General features: G+C 40.1%; 2 protein-coding genes across 6 annotated transcripts; both read right to left on the minus strand.

Moving 5' to 3' along the window:
- Positions 1 to 1,226: 1,226 nt before the first annotated feature.
- Positions 1,227 to 9,097, minus strand: LOC125892537 (nectin-1-like). 4 transcript variants are annotated; one of them, XM_049582519.1, is made up of 6 exons: positions 8,812 to 9,094; positions 6,247 to 6,591; positions 4,484 to 4,583; positions 4,285 to 4,319; positions 4,156 to 4,190; positions 1,227 to 4,003 (listed from the first exon to the last, which is right to left on the minus strand). In XM_049582519.1, exons 1-5 carry the CDS (start codon positions 8,879 to 8,881, stop codon positions 4,162 to 4,164), a joined length of 579 nt encoding a protein of 192 aa, XP_049438476.1. In that variant the 5' UTR covers positions 8,882 to 9,094; the 3' UTR covers positions 1,227 to 4,003; positions 4,156 to 4,161. The 4 variants fall into 4 exon arrangements, with proteins under 4 accessions (XP_049438476.1, XP_049438475.1, XP_049438474.1 ...); XM_049582518.1 differs by lacking the exon at positions 4,484 to 4,583 and having other exon boundaries at positions 8,812 to 9,096; XM_049582517.1 differs by having other exon boundaries at positions 1,227 to 4,319; positions 6,247 to 6,588; positions 8,812 to 9,097.
- A 1,973-nt stretch (positions 9,098 to 11,070) lies between these two features.
- On the minus strand, positions 11,071 to 21,831 carry LOC125892536 (nectin-3-like protein). 2 transcript variants are annotated; one of them, XM_049582515.1, is made up of 8 exons: positions 21,669 to 21,831; positions 21,329 to 21,384; positions 21,053 to 21,126; positions 20,415 to 20,756; positions 19,300 to 19,402; positions 16,778 to 16,812; positions 16,639 to 16,691; positions 11,071 to 16,510 (listed from the first exon to the last, which is right to left on the minus strand). In XM_049582515.1, exons 3-8 carry the CDS (start codon positions 21,114 to 21,116, stop codon positions 16,385 to 16,387), a joined length of 723 nt encoding a protein of 240 aa, XP_049438472.1. In that variant the 5' UTR covers positions 21,117 to 21,126; positions 21,329 to 21,384; positions 21,669 to 21,831; the 3' UTR covers positions 11,071 to 16,384. The 2 variants fall into 2 exon arrangements, with proteins under 2 accessions (XP_049438472.1, XP_049438471.1); XM_049582514.1 differs by having other exon boundaries at positions 20,415 to 20,759.
- Positions 21,832 to 24,522: the final 2,691 nt, after the last annotated feature.

Consider the following 24,522-nt stretch of genomic DNA (forward strand, 5'->3'; position numbering starts at 1 on the left):
ATAAAATGCATTATTATAGTTTGCTGTTGTTAATCGTGGTTCCCAATCAGTAATCAATGTTAAGCATTTTCCATGGAGGCATGTTAGAAAAAGTCTTAACGACTTCAAGGTAACACGTCATGACACATTTGTTGGTCATTTGTATTGCACCGTTGGTTCTCATGTTGCACACTTGCATGTATGTTTTAACCGTCTGTTACTGTGCTGTTTTGATACACTTTTTAAATATATTAATATTTTTGGTATGATAAAGCAAACTTACACTTTGGGTTTTTAAGTTGTACGTAGATGTGAAGCAAAAATACAACTACTCCACTTTTCCTCTCTGATTCACAAAGCCTTTAACCCTAAATGAGACTTGGATTCAAGCACAGGGTGGTAACTGAGTTAGAGTAGTGAACATCTTAGTTGCCAAACATTGTGATGTCCGGTTGACAAAAATCACAACAATGGACATCTAGAATCTGATTTTCCCGCAGAACTGGAAATCATCACTGTTTCCTTTTCAGTTTTTTTCTCCTTTCTTTGATCCTCTCTGATACTTCTGAGAAACAGGAACCTTCACTGTTTCTTGTAATTGAGCAACCGGGTGAATAAATATCTGTGCAGCTCTAGTACTGCGTCACATAACTTTGTATTTTTGGCTAATTTCAGTAAGATGAGGCAACTTGTGTCAAGTTCTCAGGAACAGCGTTTGTGTGGGAGTCATGCAACACCCTGAAACTAAAAACAGAAATGGCTGTAAGAAGCACATTTTCGGAGTGTATCAAACATTAAATTGAGATTACAAGTCAGCCATGCCAGTGTCTCTGTGAAGCTGTACTTCGGCACAGCTGTGCTCCAAACTAGGTGCTTTGTTAGGTCGGCCTGGTTCATCGTCTATGCCAGCTTTACACCAACAACATTTAAAGTGTTACAAACTGTCACAGACGAATTTCCAATGTCAGAATAAAATCAGTACTTCAGTTGTTACACGCTCCTGTGATCTTGATTGTTTGGTGTAAGGTGGTCATAAAACTCAGTGTGAGCCATCTTACATCAGTATTTATCTTGTCTTGACAAGATAAAGGCTCTCTACAGCACTTAACAGGAAGTAGCAAAGCAGATAAACATGGAGTTCTTTTGTACTGTGGAAAAACAGGAGAAGAAACTGGTGGAGCTAGGAGTGAACAAGAGTCTGTTTAATTCAGTGTGTATCTGATCCACCAACCAACACTTATTTTTTTATTTTTTTTAAACTGCATTTTATTGGGTTTTTCTTTTTTGCATGTGTCAATACAATCATCATTTACAAAAAAAAAGAACAAACAAGCTAAAAAACATTTACTCATTCCTTTACCCCATACCTTCCCCACCCATCATGTGTACGTATTCAGCATTCTCTTTGTCCTACAAACATCATTTCATTATAATCTTAATTCAAATACAAAAATATATTCTCTCATAACCAACACTTATTTTAATGAGAAATCTGAACTTTAGCTAAATCAAATTGCAAAGTTTGTGTGCAAATACAGTTTATCTTTATAGACCATATAGTTGATGCCCAGGAGCAGATGTCACACCAAGCACACTGTCTTTCTATGTGAGAGGGTGTCAGACTTAAGTCTTTTCAAAGTCTCCCTAGTGTAGTGGTTCCCATCTGGTCCAGCCACAGGGTCCAGAGTTCTCCATAGTCATTAGTTCAAGGTCCATGCAGTTCAATATATTCAGCGTCATAGCTGCATTTGGCCATGTCATTGAGCTAGCTTGCTGTCTCTGTTCAGTAACTGTCTGTTAGTCACTCACTCTACAGTCCTTCAAAATAAAAGCTCTGTCGGAAATTTACTGTACCCTGAAAAAAAAAAGTGTGTTTTTTACAAACTTGACGCATTTGTGAGTCACTTGTGGTCCACTCAGAATGGACCCGTGACCCACCAGTTGGGAACCAGTGTTCTAGTGTATGGTAGGCATTAGTTTAATGTACAGTTGAGGCTGATGGGAACGCCAGTAGTTTGGTCAAAAAGCAGAGTACTGAGCAAATTCACTAAAAACGCAAATGTCAACCTCATGATGGCACTATAGGAAAAATCAGGGTGTTATCAAGTCAGTAGGATTCCTCCTCTGGGGACCATCAGTGTCTTTACAAAAATTCATAGCAATCAGTAAAACAGTATTTGAGATATTTCAGTCTGAACTGACGACTAATGTTGCTGAATTGCAGAGTGATTATTGTAACAATTGGGTCCAATATATTGTAGCTTATATACAAGTTTATAAACCAGAGTTGTATTTACATATTTGTTTTACCCTTCACTGCCATTTTGGGCTCCCATTACAGGAAGCAGGAGAACTCTTTTTTTCCAGTGTTAATGCTGGGTGAGCAGCTTGGACAGGATTGTATGGCTGCCAATGTTTGGATTACTCATCCATTGTTTATTAAATCCAAAGGTTTTGTTAGTTAAAACTGGATGCATGACATGAGTGACAATCATAGAGGAACATCACCTACAGAAAACTGTCATAATTGGCTGGAAAGATTCAGGTACAGTGAGATTTAAGAGAGCAGGAATTGAGGGCCTGGAGAAGTCACAGGTTTTTGGTTTTAACCAGTGGAACCAGAGCTGAGGAGCACTGACGGCATAAGGACGCCCAAGTACTGAGAGACGCCTTGTTGGTCTTAACTTTTTTATGTGATTTACTGATAACAAAAAATTAAAGAATAGCATCTGCATTCTTTTTTGAGATGAAGTAGGCGGTCAAATTCTGGCTATATTGGGCAAAATCCCATTTTAATCTTTGAGCATATCATGATTTAGGTGGACTGAGAGAACACTGGACCTTTGCACCTACTCTTCTCTATTTTTAGGCTTTAGAAAATCTAGACTTCAGCCAATCACAGGTCATTTCAAAAAAGAGGGTGTTCCTACTGGCTGTTGTACAATTGTCGATGGCATTGTGCACGTCCCTTTGGTGAAATCCTGATTTAATGGTCATGATCCTGCAGACACAGTTGCTATTTCAGCACTGGCAACAACTACCTACACTGCACAGCAATCCAAAAAAAGAAAACGGCTTTATCAAAAAGTGTATAAAATAGCGTCCGACAATAAATGAAATAAAACGCATCATTAGCGGTGAAGTGTTTCAGAGATAGAAGTGAAAACATTAACAGTTTAGCTTCAATTCCACGTTTATGGAGCTGATGTTCGCTAGAGCCTTGAATTACAGTATGTCCTCCACCTCACTGCCCACTGCTACGGACAACTTTATTGGGAGGGGAGCTGGCAACAACTCTGGAGACGGACTCCTAGTCAGTGACCGCAGCAACCTGAATCCTCCAGCTTGGGGATAGGTTAGACCCGGCAATGGTCACCAGCCCAATTTGACAGGTGGCAGTAGGGGGCTTGAACTGCTACAGCTGCCGACCTGTGGTCAAAATCAATGTATGGGAAACACTGGGTTACCGTAAGAAGCGTGTGCATATGCCTGTGGTCGCCTGGTGGGAGGGGCTTTGGATAAAGAGTGTCAGTTTTTGCCCTTTTTGTTTGTTTGTTTTGCCGCTTCCAGATTTCTGCCTACCCCAGCTTTAAGGAGCAACTGATTTATCAGAATCAGAAATATTTTATTGATCCCCATGGGGAAGTTGTGATTCTTTAAAGCTGCTCCGATGAGGGGAAAAAAAAAAAAAAAGGGGAAAAAAGAGAGAATAAGAGTATGAAATAGAAGTTTGGAAATATACAGCAATGAAATAAAATTGAAATGAAAATCTTTGTTGTGCTGAGGCTCTAAGTGTGCAATTTAACTTCTTTAGGTCAGGATGTGTTGACAGTTTTACTTCAGCCAAAATGATGCTAAATGCAACAAACAACAACTTTAAGAGTCTTTTTTCCCCTCTTCAAGGAAAAGACAAAACTTAATTTTTCAGTCTCTCTTATTTAAGTTGCCAACCATCACTTCGAAGTGTGTGACATCCTCATTGGTGCAGACTGTGTGTTTGTCACTGGATGAGTGGACCAAGATCCTGTGTGTCAGAAAGTGTTTGGAGGATAGGAAATTAGGGCTCTCGTATTCAGGGTGATTTGTTTTAACAGACGTTTTTTTGTCATAGCAACAAAATAATTAAACAATCAACTACAATTTAAAGACGGAGCCTCAAACCAGCTCCAAGCTCACCTCGTTTCATTCACACACCACTGCACCACCTTCATCTGAAAGACAGAGAAGCTCAGCGGAACTGAAACACACACCAGGCCATGCAAGTTAATGTGGTGCTTTTTAGAAAAAGAGAGAAGAGAAACTTACCATAACAGACACGGTGTTCGACCAAAACCTCACGTCTAGGTAAAGAAAACAGGTATTAGTTGTTTTGCACTTGACCGCCTGGTGTCAGAAGTGAATTTTCTTCTAATAAAGGAAGGATAAAGATTTAGTAACTGATCAAAACTAGTTTGAGTTTGCTTTTCAGCAGCTCACACTGTATACCCCCACATAAAATACACACCTTATTCTGATGATGATGAAGTAAGTTGTTACTAGCATGGTCGATACTATCAGCACAAACACCCCAGCAGCAATCATTCTTGGTAATATCGTCTTCCCTCCTGAGGGAAAAAAAACCTCCTATGATCAACTCCAAACCATGTGAGTCTTTCATCAGTGATGTTGTGTTAAACCGTTCAGATCCCCTGTTTATTCCAATGGATGTGACTTTTCTAGGATGTCTAGATCTACGATTACTATCACCTGATTCCACCCAAATGCACAGACGTATTCGATAGGATGTCTATAAACCAATCACATTGTTTTACATAATTTAAAGTGGACTGCATCATAGCCACGCCCCTTATTTAACAAGCATGGCCGACCATGAGGCAAGGAGGGCGCACAAGGCAGGTTTCAGTCTATCTTACGAAAACTCTGTTTGTGTGTCTGTTCCACGTTTTTCTCCTCACTGACTTGGTCAATCCATGTGAAATTTGGCACAGTGGTAGAGGGTCATGGGAGGATGCGAATGAAGCAATATTACATCAATTGGCCAAAGGGGGGCGCTATAGCAACCGATTGAAACTGTAAACTTTGAATGGGCATATCTCATGCCCCGTATGTCGTAGAGACATGAAACTTTGCACAGAGATGCCTCTCCTCACGAGGAACAAATTTGCCTCAAGAACCCATAACTTCCGGTTATATAGATTTTCCGCCGTTTTGTATTTTTTGAAAAACACTTAAAATCAATCTCTTCCTAGGAAGTTTGACCGATGTGCATGAAACTCAGTGAACATAATCTAGGGACCAATATCTAAAGTTCCCTCTTGGCAAAAGTTGGAAAACTTACTAAAACTGAGCTTCTATAAGGCAATGAATATTGTGGAGGGCGTGGCTCATCACATAAAGGTGTATAACATCTCAAGGGTTTCACCCATCACCACGCAACTTTGTAGGCATATGACCACACATAATCTGAGGGGACCCCTCCATTATTGACCCCATCAAACAAAATGGGGGCGCTAGAGAGCTAATTTCTTATCTAGGCCTAACTGCCATATTGATTTTTACTAAACTTGGTAGATATGTAGAGCAGGACGCTTCAAGGTGACTGGAGAAATTTAACTCTAAGGGGCAACTGGGTGGCGCTATAACAACAGAAAAATGCTTAAAAATGGCTAAAATGCGACCGATCACTGTGGCTCCCCCTGTGGCCCAATGTTGGGTTTTTTATCTAATTTTTGGTGTGACCAAGAAAATGAACAGGGAAACACTGCTCTGTTTGATTTTCTAATGATACAGTCAGTTTATAAAGCATTTCATTGATGAACTACACAGAGTATTCATCTTGGGAGGTTTTTAACATACTGTTTCCTGGAGATAGTATTCGGTTGGCGGCTATATAGGACTTGCCACCATAGTCATCAGAATGCCAATCTGCGATGCCACAATATCCAGATGTCTTCTACATATATGTACCACATTTGGTGCTTTTATCACAAACTGAACGATTGTCTTGATTTCGTGAGCTACGTCACCCCGCTGCTTTGAGATAAATCAAACTTAAGTTTTGGGAGGCCCCTGCCTACCTATAGACTTGTGCCTGCCTTTGCCCCATCTGTGTTTGCCTCTTCTGACTGCCTGTTAACTTAAACCCTGCTTTGATTATTGATCACATAAACTGCATTTTTGCCCGTTCTGCTTACGAGTTCAGCTTCTGAGTCCAAACCTTATATGTGAGAGCAGTTACAGATATGACTTCAAATATTTGATGCTCACCTTGAACTACAAGGTTGGTGGTTCCTTCAAATGAACCACTGGGAAAAGTTGCAATGCTGCAGGTGTACGACCCTGCATCTGTCATCTGTACATCTCTAACGATCAAAGATTGTTCTTCAAGCTCCACTCTGTCCTTCAGAAATGTATTGTAAACACTAACTCCAAAATTAACATTGAAAACAATAAGGACGATGTTCTCTCCTTCTGGTGGCTTGAGCTCCCACTGAACCTGAGTAATATCAGCGTGTTGTGCTCCCTGGATGAATGTGCATGGCAGGGTGACATCATGCCCCAGGTATCCCGTCACTGTGGACGAGACTTTGACTTCTTGTGCCTCAAGAACTGCTAGAAAAAAGGTGAAATTGTGGCATGAGATTTGTGATTCATCAGTCAAACCGTAGACTTTATTGTTATTTGCAATTTCACCTTATTTTAGATGTAAATGTCCTACTGTAGTTTCCAACATATTTGCTGCAGATACCTTGTGTTAGCTTCACAACACAGTCTTAAACATTTTGAGGGGCCTGCCTGCTCTGCTCAGCTCTGCTCTTGTTTTGCTCAATGTTCTTCTTCCTCTTCTTCCTACCATGAAATGTCGCAAATATGTCAAACTTCCTCAACTGAAATTTGGGGTTGGATGATAGTGCTGCAGTGACCATCTAAAGTTAAAAAGTTTTCAAAATTCATAACAAATCAGCTGTACGCGTTACGACTTTGCAGCTTTCACTGAAATGTAGCCCCAGCTGAGCAGAAGTTTTCACACACTTGGACCTGGTAGGAATTAGGAAGTCCAGCACTCTGTTTTTACATAAAAAAGTGTTAGCTAATTACACCTAAGTGCACCCACATGTTTCACTCAATCAACACCAAATTCACCGCACAGCATCTTCAAACTATCCTCCAAAAACAATCCTTATTATTGAAATATAAAAAATGAGCCCAGACTGCATGAGAATGTTTCAGTGTAAACATACTGTAAACAGCTGCTGCAGATTTTTGCTAAATAAATCTCCAATGGGGGCGTCGGTGGCTTAGCGGTAGAGCAGACGCCCCATGTACAAGGCTGTTGCCACAGCGGCCCGGGTTCGACTCCAGCCTGTGGCCCTTTGCTGCATGTCACTCCCTCTCTCTCTCTCTCCCCCTTTCACGCTTGTCTGTCCTATCAAATAAAGGCTAAAAATGCCCCCAAAATTATCTTTAAAAAAAAAAAAAAATTCCAATGTTCATGAATAATACAACAACAGATTCATGTCACGGTAGAAGCAGTGTTGAATTTTAAATTCTTACAAAGTGAAGTTATGACGTTTTGAATTTTGTCCTCAACTTAACAATAGCAGTCAATGGAAAAAAAGAGCATCAGTTTGTCACTTATGGAGCAATCAGTCTTTGTTAAAATAAATAAGACATCTTCATGTTGTTTAGATGAAGTACATACATTTTCAGAATTTTGTCTTTAACTTTTTTTTTTTTTTTTTTTTTTTGTTACACAAGTTTGAAATGTCCCTTTACATGCAACTCTGGTGGTAGCTCAACAACATCATGACTAACCATGAGAGTCTAAGGTTGTGGGTTCATTCGAGGTCTGGGTGATGCAGAATAAACATGCTGATACCTACGCAGGTCTTTCTCACAGCGGACATTTTGACTTGTCATAGCAGGACAATTCTAGTTGTTATAAATAACACCAATGATGGCTCTGTTCTGTTCCAGAGAGTGACAGACAATCAATGATGGATAAATTCCATTTAGCTGCTTTATTTCAGTATCCTTGATTCTATTATTTAGACCTGTGCTGTTCCTGTGTGACATGTCAAAATGCCTTCCCTGAAAAAAGGCCTATTGTGCTGTGTGGATTAGAGACACATGATTTCTAAGTTATTTTAACTTAAGAAGTTGAAAATAGTTTAGATCTGGGTATTTCTCATATTTCTGTCTCCTCTTCCTTTTTTCATCGTCTTTCTCTTCCTTCTTCTGCTGCTGCTTCTTCTGCTGCTGCTTCTTCTGCTTCTGCTTCTGCTTCTTCCTCCTCCTCAAAATGTGGGCCCTGTCTCACCGCTGTACGGCAGCTATAGTTTAGTCATTGTTTTTAATAAGCTGTTGTCCCCCACAGGCTAACACTCCCCTGTGCGCACACAAGGAAATCTGAAGTACATTTATTCAAGTACTGTACTTAAATACAAGTTTGCAGTACTTGTACTTTACTTGAGTACTTTTTATTTATGTAAATGTACTTTATACTTTTACATCATTGTGTTTTACTTCATGTTATTCGACATTTAACAGCGTGTCAGTTGAATTTTAGATACAGAACATGAACAACTTGCAAAATATGATGCATTGTTATAAATTAAACAGCCTAACTATGTGTGCAGCTAATATACAGTTCATCTCAAACAGCAAAAATATTAGAACATTAATATGCACCTTAATGCACTAGCAACAATCCAGTGATATAACACAATGAAAGGGGCCACACCACTTCCTGATGAGTACTTTCCAAGTGCTGCTGTAAGTATATTTTGCTGCCAACACTTTTACCTAAGTATTTAAAACCTGTTGTCTTACCTGGGATTGTGACGTGAATGAACCATAGAAGGAGAAGGGGTGATCTGCTGCAAGTTTTCATCGTCCTCATTGACACGTTCTCAGTTTTCTTGTCTTCTAAAAATAGTCATCATGATTTCCTGTAGTTCATTTCTCTCTGTCGTCTTCATTAATCTTCAGAAGCACAGTGACCTCATGTGGCCAGATGATGATGTGCAGAGAAAAGGTAATGGATAATACCAGACAAGTTGTACATATGCGTCTAAAATAAGGTGAAATTACTATATGATGTTAAGTTTGAGAATGGACACTCAAGCTCACTGGTGCAGACCAGTCAGTCAGACCACCATGTCTAAGTTAAACCAGCCCTGCAACTCTGTTTACAAACAATGTTTTATTCCCTGAACATGTTCAGCTATCTTGTCTTCATCAGGGTGGTGTTTCCTTAACGCTCAATTATAGATGGGGGTTCATTTCCTTAAGCTTTTCTAGAAAGTCTCCTGTGGAAATGCATGTCTTACAAGGTAAAACCAAAAACCAGGACCCTACAGTATAAGCTCAGGACTAAAGTAAAGAGTGGGTAACAGTTTTTCACATCTTGGGTGTGACTTGTAATATTAATCAACTTCAGCAATATGCTCTTACTGTGGGTGACAACAGTAATACTTCTACTGCCACTTCTGTTTTAAATGCTTAATGATACCGATTTAATACTGACCAACTAATCCCCTTTTTTCAAAACACTCACAGCTACTGCACTGTAGACAATATCTGTCAAAGTTTTTATTTTAGGAGCACAATATTCACAAACATGAAGTTATCATCATCAAAGAGACTTAAGGTTATCTCTAAAAATGCTCTCACTAGGTGCTAAAATTAAATAAACCTCCACAAAGCTTCCTAATACATAGAGTTGCTCCTAGTGATTAAATTCTTAAAATTATGATATTTTCTTAGAATTTCTCCTTAAAGTTAAGACTAGGTCCTTGTAAAGATAAAAATCAATCACAGGGCATCTTGGACCTTAAAAGCGCTCCTAAGGTGAAAAACTGTTAGGAGCAGGGAGGAGGACTTTTCAGATGTTTAAGAGTTTCTTGATCAGAGGAGAAAGAGGTCAGAGAAATATTCTCCAAATGTTGGATGTCATTGAGTAAATGAAATTGAGCAGATTAGATTGTGCAGCAGTGATGACTTGAGTCTGTCTCAACCTTCCATCAGCAGAGTGATCACACTAACAATGACAGCACTTTCACAGTCAGCAGTTTCATTTCCACTGGTTGTCCACACCTTACAGACTCATAAAAGGGTGTGTCTGTGACAACCAGTCACATCTGTTAACAGACTGCATTATACCGAGCAACTAAGGTTAAAGTTTCTGTTCCTTGCTTGCTCAGAGTTGCTCTGAGAACTTTCCTGAACCACTTCTAAGCTTGGACTCCTTACTACAAGTGTTTAGGCTGAGTTAGGAGCTCTCTGAGAGTGTTCTCAGAATATTTGTGAATACGGCCTTGGGTCAGAAGGTTGGTTCATTGGTCTCATGGATGGATTACTTAGCAGGCTTACCAAGCATAGGCCAATGGCAGCATTAGCCAGAGCCACTGTTAGAGTTTTGTTGAAAAGTCAATGAAAATACAACAAAGAGACACAAAACAATCCCAAACAGCAAAACAAGCATGAAGAGGTTCAAATGACCAAAGAGGAATGCAAAAGGACTACAGAGAGACACAAAACAACCACAAAGGGATGTGTAACCACACCAGCTCAGGACCTCCACATCCAGCGTCTTCACTTGCACGATCGTCGACTTGGTCCTTTTCAGCCGTTTAAATGGACTCAAAGGAGTGACTCAGCATTTTTGGGGCATATGTGAACACTCCAAGAGAACTCAGACCCCTCTGAAGCGAACCTAACTCAGACCACCTCCGCTTCATGTCCGCAGTGCTGTTCACTTAACCTGTGCCTTGTAAACACAAAGCAATTGCTTTGTTCGCTTTGCTCTTTGCCATTGTATTTAGCCCCCTAGATCACATGCTGTTGCACTGGGACGCTTGATAAAAAACAGATGAAACAACGTCGGCCTGTAACACTTGCAAAGACACAGGACGAGGATTAGTTTGGTCTACGGAAGATACTGCCTGTCTCCAGATGTGGAATGTAGAATACATCAAATGGCAACAATCTACAGCACACAGTGACGCGAAGATTTCCTTCCAAGTTTAAGTTCATTGGAAAATTAAGGGTTTCATAACCGCACTGCAGTGCCACGTCAAAAATGCGTCGATATATGTATATATATATTGTATACAGGCTATGGTGTGAACAGAAAGAGGACTGAGGCTCCATTAGAGCTGAAGTCAACCTGAGAGAGAACTGAATCCTCTTTCAAATGAATTGACACTGTGAACACAAAAAGAACCGAGTCCCTTTTCTGTAGGTCCACTTTTTGGTGCACTTAAGGAGGTCTGAGTTTGGTTTGTTTAAAAAGGACTCTGTGAAAACACCCTTTGACCAGCCACCTGAACAGATGATGCAATAATTTGTTGCACAACTTTCTGCACAAACCATCAGACACCATATCAGGGAAGCTCATCTACACGCTTGGTCTCATCACCAGGGCCTTGACCTGACTGCTTATCATCGATGGCGTCTGGCACTTTAGAGAAGTGTTGTCTTTACAGATGGATCCTGGTTTACACTGTATCGGGCAGTATGGCGTCGCGAGTATGGACGAGCGGTTTGCTAATGCCAACATTGTGAATAGGGTGCGCCATGGTGGAGGTGGGTTTATGGTATGGGCTGGCAAAAGCTACAGACAATGAACGTAGGTGCGTTTCATTGATGGCAGCATGACTACACAGAGATGCAGTGACGAGATCCTGAGACCTTTTGTCATACCATTCATCTGCGGCCATGACGTCCTGTTGCAACATGATGAAGCAAGGCCCCGACCTGTATCGATCTTTACACAATTTCTGGAAGCTGAAAACATCCCAGTTCTTGTGCGGCCTGCATATTCACCAGACCTGTGACCCTCTGAGCATGTGGCATTTCCTGCCACGATCCAGGGACCTCACACAGCCATTGAGGAGGAGTGGGCCAAAATTCTACAGATCACAATCAACAACCTCATCATCCACTTTGTCCTCAGAGTTACATTTGTTAACACAATAGCACATGACTAATGTTCTCTCATTCTCAGTTGTGCTACAGTGAGACGTATCTGCAGTTTTTCTTCTCATGTCTGAGTAATAACAGACTGCTATGGAAAGACTTTCATAATGCACGCTCTTCAAACAGCACTTGTCTTATCTCTCTCATCTACTTCCTGCCATGACAGAACTCTACAGTACGTGAAAAAAAATCCCAGGGAAACCACGTCTGTGATTATGTCTGTGAAAATATAGAACTTTATTTAACAGTTTCCACTGACAAACAGTCTTGTTCACAAATGTGGGGACAATTGACAGAACTGTGCTCCGTCAGCTGTCTGCCAGCTCGTCTGCATGATTTAACAGGAATTAAACATCTCAAATGCATTACACTGATTGTAATCACAACTCCAAGCACTGATTTTAAATATAAACTTAATGGAACAACACAGGAAATTAAATTAGCCCTAAAGTTAATATCTTAACACAGCAACAACAACAAATAAACATTTTATTCTGGCGACACAAAGTGAGCGTATAGCAGACATAATCTCACACCCACAAAGTGACACAGTCAGGAAACGCAGCTGAAAGGCAGAAACTAACAGAGAGTGAGTGTTGGGGATGTTCAGTGATGGTGTGCATCATCATGGCATCTCTGCAAACCATATTTTATCACCTTTTTACACATGCACGATCAGACTGCAACATCTAGGAACAGGATCTTGAGATTCAAACCCTCAGCAGACACAGTACTGGGTGTGGTGAAATACTACTACAACTGCTATCTGTATCAGTGCTAACAGAATACGTAGAGTGCTCTATTATAGTATGCATTTATTGCTGTTACAGTTAGCAAAAAGGCTCAGAACAGAACAAGTGAGAATTTGAAAGAGTGGCCTTCCTCTCTGACTCATAAACCCTTAAACACTGAAAAAAGGCTCACATGCAAACGCTTGGTTAAGGCACGAGGTACACATCACTTCTCTTAACGTCATGATGTCCAATTTAGCTGAATGACAAAAAATTGAAGTCTAGAGAGAATTTTACTGCAGAGATTGCGCAAGTTTGGTGTCACTTTTCAACACGCTGACCTCTTGCCGTCATTAACACACTCTGTTGCATTGCTGAGCTGGTTCCCTGTCCATTGTGTTATTTTCAATTTTTGTCTTCCTGTTTTTGTCTTCCTCCTTTGATGGTCAACAAAGGAGGAATAGGAACTTTATATTATGTGATGGGCGGCACGGTGATGTGGTGGTTAGCACTCTTGCCTCACAGCAAGAGGGTTGCCGGTTCGATCCCGGGCATGGGAGCCCTTTTGTGCGGAGTTTGCATGTTCTCCCCGTGTCAGCGTGGGTTCTCTCCGGGCACTCCGGCTTCCTCCCACAGTCCAAAGACATGCAGATAAGGGACTAGGTTAATTGGTAACTCTAAATTGTCCATAGGTGTGAATGTGTGCGTGAATGGTTGTTTGTCTCTATGTGTCAGCCCTGCGATAGTCTGGCGACCTGTCCAGGGTGTACCCTGCCTCTCGCCCGATGTCAGCTGGGATAGGCTCCAGCACCCCCCGCAACCCTCAAGAGGATGAAGCGGTTAGAAGATGAATGAATGAATGTTATGCGATGTGCTGTAATGACGTGGTCATGTTGGCATGGTGAGAGTGTTTTTCCACTGCACAGCATGGTGAGTTAAGAGACGTGTTGGAGGTGTAAACAGCTTACTGTGGCTGCTTCTGCTTGTAATACCTGTAATATTTAAAAGCAAATGGTGCCAAACGTGTCCACATGTCGCTGCGTTGCCCTGTTAAGCTATGCTAGCTGCACTGCTTTGGTCCAGACTGAGATATTTCAGCAGCTACTGGATAGATTGTGATGTCATTTTAGACAATCATGGTCCTTAGGGTCACATTGTTTAATATGACTGGATTTTGGCTAAAGCAGTGGTTCCCAACTGGTCCAGCCATGGAGTCCAGATTTCTCCTTAGTCATTAGTTCAAGGTCCACACAGTTTAATATATTCAGCGTCATACTTGCATTTGGCCATGTCGTCCAGCTAGTTTGCTGTCTTTGTCCAGTGGCTGTCCGTTAGTCACTCACTCCACAGCAGGAAACAGCACTTCAAAATAAAAGCGCTGTGCTGACAATCCACTGTACTTTAAATGAAATGTGTTTTTTCAAACTTGACACATTTACGAGTCAATTGCGATCTAGTCTCGCTCACCAGACCTTTCTCAAGAAAAGAAAGGTCTGGCTGGGCCAACACACACTTTGAGATTGAAGGAAAAAACGCCCCGGCTGCTTGTATTTCTTTCAACCAATCACAATTGTTCTGGACGGTGCCACAGCAACGGCGCGCTTGCAAAAATATTGCCGGGGGGAAACAGGTTTTGGTGTAACACGCCCACAAAAATATTGCCTACAGGACGCGAACCATGGCAGAAAAATGGCTACATCCCCGCAAGATCAAACACCGCAAAAGTTAGTAAAGGACGTGTTAAACGGTTGAAAACTGCTACACAACCAGAGGTGGTAGGGCGGGACTTCAGCGGGTGGCTCGTTCCGCCCAATGAGAGGCTGATCTATGCAGCGAACTTCCACCCACTCAGACTAATTGCGATCCATTCAGAATGGACCCGTGACCTACTTTTGGAACGCGACCCACCAGTTGGGAACCACTGGGCTAAAGGATTGGCTCAAATCTTGAAAGTGAGTTGCTCAAAAGGAAAAAGGATTGTGAAATCAGATTAGATCACGTAATCCAGTCGAGGTTTTGATCTGGATCAAACCGTTAGAAAGTGTTAAAAACTTTAATTAAGTTATCAAGTACTTCCTTCCACTGATGTCAAGGATCACAATTAAAACAAATCAGATCAGGGCGTCTGCAGGTGCGTTTGGCCATGTTGTTGAGCTAGTTTGCTGTCTCTTTTCAGTAGCTGTCCATTAGTCCCTCACTCGACAGTGGGAAACGGCACATCAAAATCAAAGCTCTGTGAGTCACTTGCGGTCTGTTCAGAATGGACATACGACCCACCAGTTGGGAACCACTGGGCTAAAGGACTGGATAAAATCTTGAAAGTGAGTTGTTCAAAAGGAAAAAGGGCTCTGAAATCAGATTAGATCATGTAATCCGGTCTTGGTTTTGATCTGGATCAAACCTTCAGTAAGTGTTACTCAGAACTTTTGACTAGGATTGGCGTGCCTTTGATTTAAAGAAAAACAGGATTATCCAGATCCCAGCGGAGGCATGGATTCAGCGTGGCTTTCAGGAACAAAATGTGATAAAACTTTTAAACTGGTCAAATAAACACACAATTATATTTTGCAGTTGATATGCTTAAAGGTCCAGTGTGTAGGATTTAGGGGGATATATTGGCAGAAATTAAATATATTAGTCATAGCTATGTTTTCATTAGTGTATAATCACCTGAAACTAAGAATCGCTCTCTTTATGTTACCTTAGAATAAACCTAGATATATCTCGATGCTGAGCACATCCTCTTCCACAGAGTCCACTATGTTGTCCTACAGTAGCCCAGAAAGGACAAATTGGATACTAGCTTTAGATAGGGCCATTTACATTTTGACATGATGGGGATTGTAAACATTATACCTGCAAAACACAGGCCCCCAGGAGAGCAGCTCAGCCTTGCTTCCAATGTTTCTGTGTGTCTACTCAGAGTGAAAAAATCCCACAGCGCCCAAAAAGCATTTTCCCCGTGGAAAAGAGACATCTGTTAAATGTTGACAGGACACCTCGAACTGAAAACAAGGTTATTAATGGCACTTTTATTTATGAACTTTTGATCCGTGGAGGTTTTCCCTTTGTAAATCTTTCCTAAGCTGAGAAAAGCGAGTTAAAAATCTGTGACGTCATCACAGTGTAAAGTCTTTGAGCTGATCAGGAACTTGCGGCTAGGTCCAGTGGGAGAAACACTACTGCACATATATCCTTAGGTAATCCTGTATGGCTAGTAACTTTTTTGGCGTATGTGCCAGGCGAGCAGTCCCATTGGACTGACTAGGTGCCATCGTGGGGTCATCTAGTTGTTGTTACATATCTATGGCTAAACACCAGCATCGTAGCATCGTCACTTTAAGCATGTTTGCGTGTTAACATGAGCATTTAGCTGAAGAACAGCCTTACAGAGCCACTGGGCTGGTTGCAGACTCTATATATTGAATTATTAAATTTCCTTTTATACTGTATTTTATCAGCTGCTGTGAGGCTGTAATGGAAACATGGGCCCATAGAGAAAACCCTTTATGAGAGTAGGATAGACGGCCTGGAGGAGCCACAGAGGTTAGGTTTTATTTTAGAAGCAGCTGATGTGCTGATTTCACTAAATGATACCAAAATGATGGTAAATGAAACTTTCATACAGCAGCTGAAAAGTGCAAGTTGTACAAGGAAGAAAACGTCATCATGATTTTAGCTTACATTTCATCTCATTTATGCTCCTGGCGCAAAACTACAACCTCAGAGTACGTGACATCATCCGCTGTGTGTTTTTCACTGGGTGGAGGTTTAGCTTCTCTGGATGATTTGAGCTTGACGTCAGAGTAGACCACATCCTATGAGTGATGGAGAGACAGAGTTAAGATGGAGAGTTAACTGCTCAGTGCTTTAGTGAAACAAGAGCACAATTAGACTGAAACTTCCTGCAGCTTAAATTCCGAGATGTGGCTTCAGACCAGCTCACCTCGTCTCGTCGAAGAACAGATGGCCTGGCCACATCCATCGTTGGATTTGTATCTGAAAGACAGACACGCTTCAGACACGGGAACTGAAACAAATCGGTTGCTGTGTAGAAATAGAGTGAAGAGTGCTTGTGTTCTCACCGATGTAGACGCGGTGTCTGACAGTAGGATCACGTCTGAGTGAAGGAATCAAAAGTTCTGTGATCAGATTTTCTGCATGTGATTGAGCTGATTTGACTTCTGTTCTACAGGAATTTTTCTAATCCTATAAACCTTTCTGTATAAACTTATATATCCCTTCTTAAATTAAAAAACAGCTGACACAAACCAAAAAAGGCACAGCTTTTTGTTTTAAATGAACTAAATATAAAATGAACTTAATTAAAACTTGATTTATTACCGATAAATATTCAAAGAAGATACTGAAGATATGTTTAGGGACGACAGAGGAGATACCCGCACACCAACGCAACTGAGCTGGACAGCACAAAAAAGGTTTACACAAAAAGAAGGATGCTCAGAGTACAAAACATATTTTTGAGAAGTGAATAAAAACAGCAACAAATGTTTCTGTCTTTGACTTTCGTCAGTTCCCTCAAGGACTAAAATGTTTGCTGCTGTTTCTATTCACTTTTTATTATTATTTTTTGCACTTTGAGCACTCTTCTTTTTGTTCATGAATGTCTTAAATAAATTGACCTTTTTTTTGCCTTGATCTCAGCTTGTGAACCTTATGTATGTCTGTCCAGCCCGGTTTCATTGGTGTGCAGGTGTCCATGTACCGACGCACCCAAGATAAACTTTTTGTTGTTCTAAGTAGGTGCAGTTTCACAGCAGCCCGAAGATATGCTTAACAAATTAATAGACTTGCACCGATTACAATTTTTTGGGCCGATAACGATTTCCAATTTGCAGAGTGTTTGGATGGCCGATTCCAATTTAATGTTTTTCAAACCACTTTACAGCACACAAGATATTGCAATATTTTCTATCTTTGCTTTATTAGAACATTTTAACCAAGATACAACCAGCTTTTCAATAATTATCTCAAACAAACAAACAAAAACACGTTTGACACGTTTCTTAACCTGTTAAGAAACATTTTCCTTTTTGCTCAAATATAACTTCAGGTACAGTACTAAAATAAATAGGCTAAGTAAAAAAGGCATACATAGGCTAAATAAAAAACATAGATAAATAAAATAATAATTCTTGGTGTATAGCATTGGCAAAGGACAAATCCCCCTCAGTGTTTAGCACATGTGCATTTGTCCCTCAAAATGAAAACATGAAAGTATCAGACAAAATCAAGACATTTACACCATAAATTGAGGCAGAAAATACACAAATTGGTGCATATAAATTCACCAGAATGCATAAAATTGAAAGTGTTTGATGACCTCCAAGCCTCCTGTTTCATATGTGTCCCTCCCACTGTTTAAACCAAACCTACTGTACGCCCTTGCAGCTCAGTAAAGGCAGTAAATCCCGAGAATGACTAAAACATGCAGTACATCCCAGAAATTCAAAGAAATAGCAAAAAATGTATCATGCAAAGAGAGCATAATGCCTGTCTGACAATAAATAGAAAAGTGCACACTGTATACACATGCAGGGTTCATCATGGCCATGCATGCATAAAACTCTGCATTGTGCAGTTTGTTGTTTTTTTTCCCTGTAATTACACTTAGCTGTATATGTAAATATCAAAGACCAAATAGATAAGAAGTCACACATTTACAGTAATACCATTACATAATGATCAGTGGAAACAAAGTATATAGTTATCGTTAGAAATATGTGGTAAGTGTGTGGGTTTCATTTCCACATTGTGAGGGACCATATGAAACGCAGGGTTTAGGGGTTGTCCACCAGAGAAGTTTGAGCATCAAACACTTGATTTCCTGCATCAAGCTGAATTTTATACACCAGTGTGCGCATTTTCTGCATCAATTTACTGTATAATGTAAATGTCCTTAATTTTGTCAAAATAAAAGTCCTGTGCTACTTTAATGATTAATGTTTTTATTGGAGGGACAAATGCACATGTTCTAAATATTGAGGGGGACATGTCCCCCGCTTACCCCCCAAAATCTACACCTGTGGATAATGACATATCTGTGACAGCTGACGAAATAAGCAGGGCTCAACAATAAGTTTGTCCCATTGTCAAGGGCAGGTAAAATGCCACGTCAGCTATGTCAGTTGCTAATCTAATAACTCACCTCTCTGATTGAGTAAGTGTTAAAAAATAATTACACATTGTTTTTTCAAGAGTTGATGATGGAAATGGCTAGAGTGAGGGTTCAGAGTTGCACATGTGCAGTACTGATTAGGCACTCATGAGAAAATGGCAGCAGGTCAAGACAAAGTTTATGAGCTGAAGTACAAGCGAGCATTTTAATTATCCTGGAAACACTCTCAGTTTAGTTGTGGTTTAGTTGGGTGGGGGTAGATTAAACATGACAGTTGACTTTAGTATTTGTTGTTATTTGATAACCACTAATAATTAAAAGGCAAGTAAAATTTGATTTTGGGCAAGTTGATTTCTGACCCACTTGCTCAACTAGGAAAAAAACCCCATTAATGTTGAACCCTGGAGGGCGTCTTTGTCAGGGGAAGAGGTTTCCTTTCTACATTTAATACACATCAAACACACACACCTTTTGATGAAGCGGAGGTAAAGTGCGGCTGCCACGACGACTAACAGCAACAGGACAGCAATCACAATACCAGAAACCGCCCCTGATGATAACTGCATCTGTTCTGGGAGAAGAAACGTGACTGTGATTATTTATCATTAATAACTGCTGTATAAATGTTGAGTGACGTACAAGGTCCACAGCAGCTGTATCAAATGATCCGTCTTATGTTCTAAGAGAATCCAAGCCATGTTTTCCCCACTGATGAGTAGGGCTGGGTGATCTGTCCTGAAAATTATATTGTGATATTTTTAGGCTGTATCTCGATACATGATATATATCTCGTTTTTTTTTTTTTTAAATCTCCTCAAAGATTTAATTTAATTTAATGCCAGGACTGGGAGACATAATCGAACACAATGTTTCTGAACAGATACGCTCTCTGATGCAGAACGTTGAAGGGATGACTGTTGTTTTTTTGTTGTTCTTTTTTCCTCAGAAAATATTAACACAATGAGATTGTTGATGAATAATCATAAATAATGGATTAATGTGAATTTATAATGTTGATCTGTCCTATTACACGTCTGTCCGTCCTGGAAGAGGGATCCCTCCTCCTTTGCTCTTCCTGAGGTTTCTACCTCTTTTTTTTAATGTTTTTTTGGGGAGTTTTTCCTTCTCAGCAGTCAGGGTCCAAGGGCAGAGGGATGTTGTGTGCTGTAAACCCCTCCGAGGCAAATTGTGATTCACGATATCAGGCATTATGAATAAAACTTAATATAATTAATCCGGACATGACGACTAAGTGGATTGAGGCAAGCATTAAAATAAATAAACAGTCTGGTAGGTTGATAAATTTCCAAAATTTTACTCTAATTAAATGAGGGGAAAAAACACCATTTATGCCACATCACGGTACAACGATGTCCAAAATCTAAGACGACACATTGTCTTGTATCTTGATACTGATATAGCATCTCCATATTGCCCAGCCCCACTGACAAGCAATGTACAGTCAGGTTAAAATAATCTACTGTCAAAGCTGAAATAAAATATTAGGTTCAAGTTATTAGTTTGGGATCATGCTGATTTTGAAGATTATTTATCATTTGCGTCAACATGCTTTTCATACTCACCTTGAACAACAAGGTTGGTGGTTCCTTCAAATGAACCACTGGGGAAAGTTGCAATGCTGCAGGTGTACGGCCCAGCATCACTCATTTCTACATCTCTGATGATCAAAGATTGTTCTTTAAGCTCCACTCTGCCCTTCAGAGACGTATTGTGAACACTGACTCCAAAGTTAACATTGAAAACAATAAGGACGATGTTCTCTCCTTCTGGTGGCTTGAGCTCCCACTGAACCTGAGTAATATCAGCGTGTTGTGCTCCCTGGATGAATGTGCATGGCAGGGTGACATCATGCCCCAGGTATCCCGTCACTGTGGATGAGACTTTGACTTCTTGTGCCTCAAGAACTGCTAGAAAAAAGATGACATGTTGTTGATCTCTGGCAGTACTCTTTCTGTCCTCACATTTAATTGACCCTTTTGCAATCACACATCATGGCCTCAACAGCATTTAACAAACAAACTTATCTTCTCAGATCTCTGAGCACTGAGAAGCTGGGCGCCATTTATAGATCGTAGGCTGCAGAACGTGTTTTACTGGGTTAATGGGGAAGTTTCACAGCTGAGTCTCTCAATCAACATTTTCTTATTTCTATATACTCTACTACATCAGCCTTTCAAAAGTAGAAAACATTTTGTCTTACCTGGGAGTAATGTGATGTAAATCAGCTCCAGCAGTATGAGAGGTGACTTGCTGCAAGGTTTCATTGTTTTATAACTGCAGGCAAAATAACAGAAACACATTACAACACAACACAATAGGGCGTATATGGATTAATGCACCAGCATTTTGGGAGGCTACTGTGGTCCATTACTAACACAAAGTGAGCTGGGTGAAGTTAAAGTAGCGTCATCATGAGTCAGCTGTTGAAAAATGACTTGCTTTAGTCGCTTTAGGTCAACAAATTAAAGGAACTTACAGTTACAGAGAGGCAGATCCGTCAATGTTCAGTCTCTGCTGCTTCAGTCGAATACACTGCAGAAACATGAAGTGTGGCAACAGGTGAGAAGTCTAAAAATGATGGCGATATGAGGCAGACAGAAAAATGAGCATTTGCAAAGAGGAAGGTAAAGTCTGAACCGAGGCCACTAAACCTCAACACTGATCCGAGTTCAGCTATAAATAAAAAGTGCAGTAAAGTGTGAGTAACCAGTGTTTGTCCACTCCCTGTAGAGTCCTCACGCTTCATATATCAAACACCCAAAGTTATCAACAGCTTATTGAAGTGTGTGCACACCTGTCTTATTAAAACAACTTACCAAAGAAAAAAATGAAGAAGAGGATACAGACATGACCGCGGCAGGAAGCATTTTCCCTTCTCTCAGCACTTTGCCCTGCAATAAAAACACAACAACTCCACAGGCCGGTGGTTTCTCTTGTGACTGCAATCAGCAGGCAGCTTGATTTCCGACTGCTTATTTATTCCCCTTGTTGTCGGTCTGTGAAGCATCCACCAGTAGAACAGCGACCTCGTGTGGTCAGATGACGACAATGACATCTCATTTTATTTTATTTTATTTGGGGTTTTTGTTTTGTTGTGTTTAAATTTGTTAATTTTATGTTATTTTATTTATTTTATGTTATTTATTTTGTTTTGTTTTATTTTGTCTTATTTTATTTATTTTATTTTTTATTTTATTATGTTTTATTTCTTTTTGTTTGTTATTTATTTATTGAGAAAGTAGAAAGAGAGTTTGCTGTTTGAACAAAGTATTTCCTTGATAAGTAAGAATGAGTTGCGATTTGTGGATATGTCAACATCAGCAGCTCTGCATCATCGCAGGCTGATTTAAAAGTACCAGACGTCCTGATTGTGTGAAATTCTGATATTATCCCTTGTACCGTCAGCCAGAAAGCAAATACCTTATTTTGTTTTATGCCATTTTATTTTATGTGATAGCAAATTCAAAACACACAAACATTACTACATTATTGTGGTTTGTAAATTTCCAGGAGATGAAATTAGAAATACAAACTAGCCACAAAAAGTTCAGTAATGTTTGTTTGATATTTTGTTTGTACATGTAATTATATTTTGTAAACGTAGCATTTGCACAGAAAGTTGTGCTGTGCTGTTAACGGGTGTGCAGTGAGATACCAGATTTGTGGTAATGCTTTTGTTTCCCTTTTTTATAAAGGAGGAAACTGTCGAGACTGTTGGACGGGGCTTTAGTTCTCTCTTCATATCAGCACCTTTTTAATGTGAGAATTTGTGTTAAAAGAGAAAGACAGGAGAATATAAATGTGAATAGAATTGTAACTTTCCCCCCATGTGCCAAGTGTGTAGGAGAACTACAGTGGCCAAGGCAAAGAGACCTGGATATAGCGTTGGATGAAAGATGCTCAGTGGCACATGAAGCCAAAAACATGCAACTGCTGCGTATAAAGTAACCTGGATAATCGGTGCTGCTTCTGCGTCACTGGGCCCATAGGGCAAGCGCACTAGAAACTTCCACCAGCCTAACCAGCTAACTTGACTGGGGATAAAGTGATCTAATCTCGCAGCTCTTACAGACTTTCCAAATGCTATTGGACCAAATGGATCAAATGCTGATAGTGAAACAAGTCATGTTGTAGGATTGTGGCGCTAAAAAAACGTATCCAGTGATTTACAGACGTCTCTTTCCAACTGTGTAACTCTATGGGAAAAAGTCTTTTCACCCCTATTGCATCATGTGACAAACACCACTACAAAATTTGGCTTCAAAGCTTGACGCACTTCCTGGAGGCCTACTCTATTGAGAGCCAGTGTTTGGTTTGTCTGTTCTGCACTCTGTATAAAGACATACAGTAAACAGCTCATTCTAAGGTAACAAAAAACCCAACGGTGTCTTATTTTATGTTGATTATAAACTAATGAAAACATGGTTATTAATGGAATATATAACTTCTGCCAATAGATGTTCCTAAATCCTACACACTGGGCCTTTAAATGGGAAATTACACATCTGCAAATTTGTGTTTTTCCAAATTGTTGTTGATAAGGTCTTGAAAATTGTGATAGCTGTTCACATGATCATTTTCGTTGCTTTTAGTCCTGTGGCTTGTTGGTTTATTGGTGACCTTGTTCTTTTACTGATGCTTCTGATGATGAATCCATGTGTGCAAAGAGTTTTACAGTTAAATCATGAAAACTAAATTGATATAAAGTAAAAAGTTTTGATAGCAAGACATGGGAAAAAGGATGGTCATGAACTTTGACACTACTTATAGCATGACAGCAGATCCACAAAGAGTGCTATCATCAAAAGAGGAAAATTGTTATGTCAAGATCCTATTTACTTCATAACTTTATTTATATTGCATCTTTAAAAACAGTTTACAAAGTGCTTTGACAGACAAAGCAAAAGCAAAGACAGATATACAGAAGGCAACAGAAAGCCAGACAATCCTACCAAACATAAGAGAGAGAAAATTAGAAATGCAAAAATGCGTAATTCAAAATGTCAACATAAATAAATACAAATGAAAGAAGGCAATAAAAACACAAAATAAAAAGACGACATTAGATAAAAGGAAGTCTATAAAGATGTGTTTGAAGAAGTGATATAAAAGAAGTCACTGATTCTGCAAACCTTACCACCTCAGGAGGTCATTCGAAAGCCGAGGGGCCCTGATGGTCATGAATGGATTACTGAGCGGGCCAACCAAGCACAGGCCTGTGGCCCAGAGTGTCAGGGGCCATCCTGGCCTTCATCTGCAAAATGTCAGTCAAATTACTGACCCGGAAGAGACTCAAAATGACTACAGAGATGCAAAGAAACTGCAAAAAGCCTCAAAGTAACTACAAAAACATGCAAACCAACCACACAGAGACAGAAAAACAAATACTAAAACAGGCAAAACAACCCGAAAGACACACAATGTGACAAAGAGATACAAAGAAACTGCAAAGAGACACAAAATAACTACTAAAACAGCCAAAACAACCAGAAAGAGACACAAAATTACCTCAAGGAGACAAAAACAAGTAAAGAACAATACAAAACAACAACAACAACAACAAAAAGGCAAAAAGATGGTGATGGGGCCTGTATATCTGTGCCCAGGGGCCCACAGTCTCATAATCCGCCCATGGTGAAGGCAAAAACAAGGTCACCTTTAGATTCAAGC

Source organism: Epinephelus fuscoguttatus, linkage group LG8 (assembly GCF_011397635.1).
Source record: "Epinephelus fuscoguttatus linkage group LG8, E.fuscoguttatus.final_Chr_v1".
NCBI lineage: Eukaryota > Metazoa > Chordata > Actinopteri > Perciformes > Serranidae > Epinephelus > Epinephelus fuscoguttatus.